The sequence below is a fragment of the Rhinichthys klamathensis genome, unplaced genomic scaffold (genome assembly GCF_029890125.1).
Source record: "Rhinichthys klamathensis goyatoka isolate OS25496 unplaced genomic scaffold, OSU_Roscu_1.1 h1tg000523l_1, whole genome shotgun sequence".
Lineage (NCBI taxonomy): Eukaryota > Metazoa > Chordata > Actinopteri > Cypriniformes > Leuciscidae > Rhinichthys > Rhinichthys klamathensis.
Genome location: NW_026607002.1, coordinates 3,518,927 through 3,522,639, shown reverse-complemented (window position 1 = coordinate 3,522,639; position 3,713 = coordinate 3,518,927). Strand labels below are relative to the sequence as shown.

General features: G+C 41.8%; 1 protein-coding gene across 1 annotated transcript; it reads right to left on the bottom strand.

The window, feature by feature from the left end:
* Positions 1–228: 228 nt before the first annotated feature.
* Positions 229–3,070, bottom strand: LOC130073094 (uncharacterized). The gene is made up of 5 exons (XM_056238529.1): positions 2,607–3,070; positions 1,258–1,353; positions 946–1,176; positions 807–829; positions 229–715 (listed from the first exon to the last, which is right to left on the bottom strand). Exons 3-5 carry the CDS (start codon positions 1,051–1,053, stop codon positions 265–267), a joined length of 582 nt encoding a protein of 193 aa, XP_056094504.1. The 5' UTR covers positions 1,054–1,176; positions 1,258–1,353; positions 2,607–3,070; the 3' UTR covers positions 229–264.
* Between the last annotated feature and the right edge of the window lie 643 nt (positions 3,071–3,713).

Here is a 3,713-nt window from a genome sequence, read left to right as displayed (position 1 = left end):
TGGAATTGCAGCCCCCCCTTGACTTCTATGATCCCCCAAAACTTTGGCCATCTCCCTGGATCTCGGGGCCCCCCTGGAATTATGGCCCCCCCTCTGGAGCTCGGGGCCCCCCTGTGATTATAGCCCCCCCTTGACTTCTATGATCCCCCAAAACTTTAGCCATCTCCCTGGATCTCAGGGCCCCCTGGATTTGCAGCCCCCCCTTGACTTCTATGATCCCCCAAAACTTTGGCCGTCTGCCTGGATCTCGGGGCCCCCCTGGAATTATGGCCCCCCTCTGGAGCTCTGGGCCCCCCTGTGATTATAGCCCCCCCTTGACCTATATGATCCCCCAAAACAGTAGCCGTCCTCCTGGATCTCGGGGGCCCCCTGGAATTGTGGCCCCCCTCTGGAGCTCTGGGCCCCCCTGTGATTATAGCCCCCCCTTGACCTATATGATCCACCAAAACTTTGGACGTCCTCCTGGAAGTCGGGGCCCCCCTGTAACTGTGCCCCCCCTCTGGATCTCTGGCCCCTCCTGAAATTCTGGCCCCCCCTGAAATTCTGGCCCCTCCTGCTACTGTGGTCTCCTCTAGAGCTGGGGCCCCCCCTGACACTGTGCTCCCCGCTGGAACCCTCAATCTTCTGTAACACCGTGTGCTTCAGGTCACTCAGGTATTTCCGGCCATCGATCAGCAATTTTGAAATATTCCCTGGATCCGGTGGGCTGTTGGCTCTGTTAAAACCAACAAGAAAACAACAACATTCAGGAGTCAGAAATGCTGATGGTTCAGAACCCCAGAAATTAGAAGAGAAACACAACAGACCTTTTCAATGTGGCCTTGAAGTTCTGTAAATACAGGGGGGGAAATAATTCAGCAAAACCAAAATTTTAATCTCTTAAAATGACATTCATATTTCAGAAGAATTCATATTGAAATTCTGAAGATGAACATTAATTGACACCTTCAGGAATAAATCATCTTTAGCCTTCATCTGTTCCTCTATGTCTCTGACTTTCCATGTGAGAGAGACAATCTGTTTACTCGTCTTCTCAGTCTTCTCCATTATCATCTGACACTTCTGCTTCTCTTCTTCTCTCAGCGCTGTTTTTCTGGCCGCTTCTTCATTGCGTATAATCTCGTGAAGTTCCTCGGACTCCTTGGTGATCTTCTCCTCTGTATCTTGAGTTTCGTTCTGAAAATTAACAGAAAGATATAAGGGCCAAACTAGATCTATATCAATAGAATCGCCTGAATCACACTGTTTATTTCAAACCTTAATAAGATCAGCAGTTTGGTCCAAAGTCAGTTTAAAATTCTCAAATGCTTCCAGTTTCTCCTTTAAGTGTTGCAGTGAATCTCTGAGTTTCTCCTGAAAGAGAACAACAAAAATAGTGTCTCACTTTTCTGTATTGATTGTTTTTATTTATCCTTTTGTATTTGACATATTAAAGATAGCATTGTCCATTGAGGGAATATGTTTAGAGGGAGGGGTCAAAATGAACCGAAACCTGTGACACCTGTTTAATGTTTAATTGACTTATACTAATTAAATGCCACGTTCACTAGTTGCAGCAATGAGAGTTGAGGCAGGATCTAAACACAGTAGTCACTTTTATTTCCAACTTAAAGTCCCCCTGTAGCCAATCATTTTATCCCTTAAAACTCATCTTTGATCACCAAAATGACACATTTAAACGTTTTTTCCGTGAAAAAAATTCTTCATGCCTTAAAATATCTTGAATGTAACTCGACACCCTTGCCTCATTAAGTATACGTGGTTCTATGAATATGCAAATGAGCCCCGCCTCCACTCACTCACTCAGCTCAGAGATCCACTGGTTGACGATCACACCTTGATCTGATTTTTATTTTTTTATTTTAATTTAACCTTTATTTAACCAGGTAAGCACGTAAAGAACACTTTCTGATTGGTTACAAGGTCGTTTGTGATGTCAGAAACACCAGCGATTTCAAACCGTGTTTTTGAGACGGTCTTTGGTTCACTTTCATTAAAAACACCACATTTAAACAACATTAAAAGCAGGATTTTCACCACAGGGGGACTTTAAGCAAAAATGACAAACACACAGGAGCACAGGAATCCGCAGGTGTACAACAACCAACTAAACATCAACCAGAGCGAACCAAGAACGTCTCAAACTGAGGGCAATAAATATACAGAGTAACTGCTAAAGGAGTGGATCACTAGGGCATCAAACGAAAACATGCTAACCATGAGAACAGAAAGAAAACGCAATGAGCAACAAACTAATATTCCAGGAAAATGAAACTGAATGTTACATTCAAGCACTCCCTGTAAATTATAATGCAATCTGATAACACCAGAAATACCAGAAAATATCAGTTTCACAATTCAGTAAAATAATGTTTTGATCATACACATACCGGTAGATCTGATTTAGGCTTAAAAAAAAAAAAAAAAAACAGAGACATTTTTAAAGACATAAAGAAATGAGTAAATGTATTTGTGTGCTTCCAAATCAAGAGCTCTTTGGTTTCAGGACTCACATAAACCTCAAAACATAGAGTTTCAAAGTCATATTTGTCACATTATTGATGTTTTTTGATTCAATCAAATGTTTTGAACATCATTTATCTGACCTTATTGATGTTCACTGCTTCCTCTATGGGACAGAATCTGTGGTCGGTGTGTGTTTTGGAGTCTCGACACACCACACACACGGGCTGTTGATCATCCAGACAGAAGAGTTTGAGCTTCTCTCTGTGAACACTGCAGACTGTTTCCCCTTCAGATGAAGATCTCTGTTTTCTCTCCTGTTATAAAAAATCTCACACAGGTTCCTCAAAGCCAAATTTAGTGGAGGATCATCCATTTGGGATATTTCTCTGCAAATGGGACATTCATTAAATCCTCTACTTTCCCAAAACGTCTGAATGCACTTTGAACAGATGCTGTGACTACAGGGCAGAACAACAGGATTTACGAAAAAGTCCAAGCACACGGGACAAGTGAAGTCCTCCTCAGAAAAACCGTCATATGACATTTTGCAGGTCAGAAATCAATCTTCAAAGTTTGGCTTTAAGCTTCAGATTCACAGCAGGGAAAATGAGCATACGAAACTGAGCTTCAGGTAATATATAAACTTGAAAAGTAGATTAGCAGGTGTGTCTCGTTCTATATTAAAGTGGGAGGAGCTCAATTCTATTCTTCATTCTGTTCTATACTATGCAGACAAACTGGATCATAAGGGGCCGTTCGTTCACACAACACCGTTTTCAACTAAAACTGAAACTTTTTATGAGCTTTGGTCGTTCATTTACACGACTACCGCGTTTCGGGGGCCTGAAAACGCAAACTTTTGAAAGCAGATTTCAAAGCGCAAGTTTTTTTGAAAAGGACACCGTTATCATTGTGAGAATTACAAAAACACACATTTGTAAAATTGGGGATGTTCAGTCTATGGGCCCTATCAAACACCCAGCAATGCAGCGCCAAGTACGATGCAAGTGTTTTTTGCTAGTTTCAGCACGACGCAGTTTTTATTTTCACATCCTGCGCCACATTATTTAAATAGCAAATGCATTTGCGCCTATTTATGCGCCCATAGGCGTGCTGGTCTGAAAACGAGGTGTGTTCAGGAGCATTGTTTTTTTATTTAAAGGGGTCATATAATGGTACATGCACTTTTACAAGTTGATTGTACTGAAATGTGTGTTGGCAGTGCCTGTACACAACCATCATATAAT

Coding starts and splice junctions, on each gene's coding strand:
- LOC130073094 (XM_056238529.1), bottom strand. CDS start 1,053: ATGATAATGGAGAAGACTGAGAAGACGAGTAAACAGATTGTCTCTCTC. Junction 830..945: donor AAGATGATTTATTCCTGAAG/GTGTCAATTAAT, acceptor CTGTATTTACAG/AACTTCAAGGCCACATTGAA. Junction 716..806: donor TTCAAGGCCACATTGAAAAG/GTCTGTTGTGTT, acceptor TGGTTTTAACAG/AGCCAACAGCCCACCGGATC.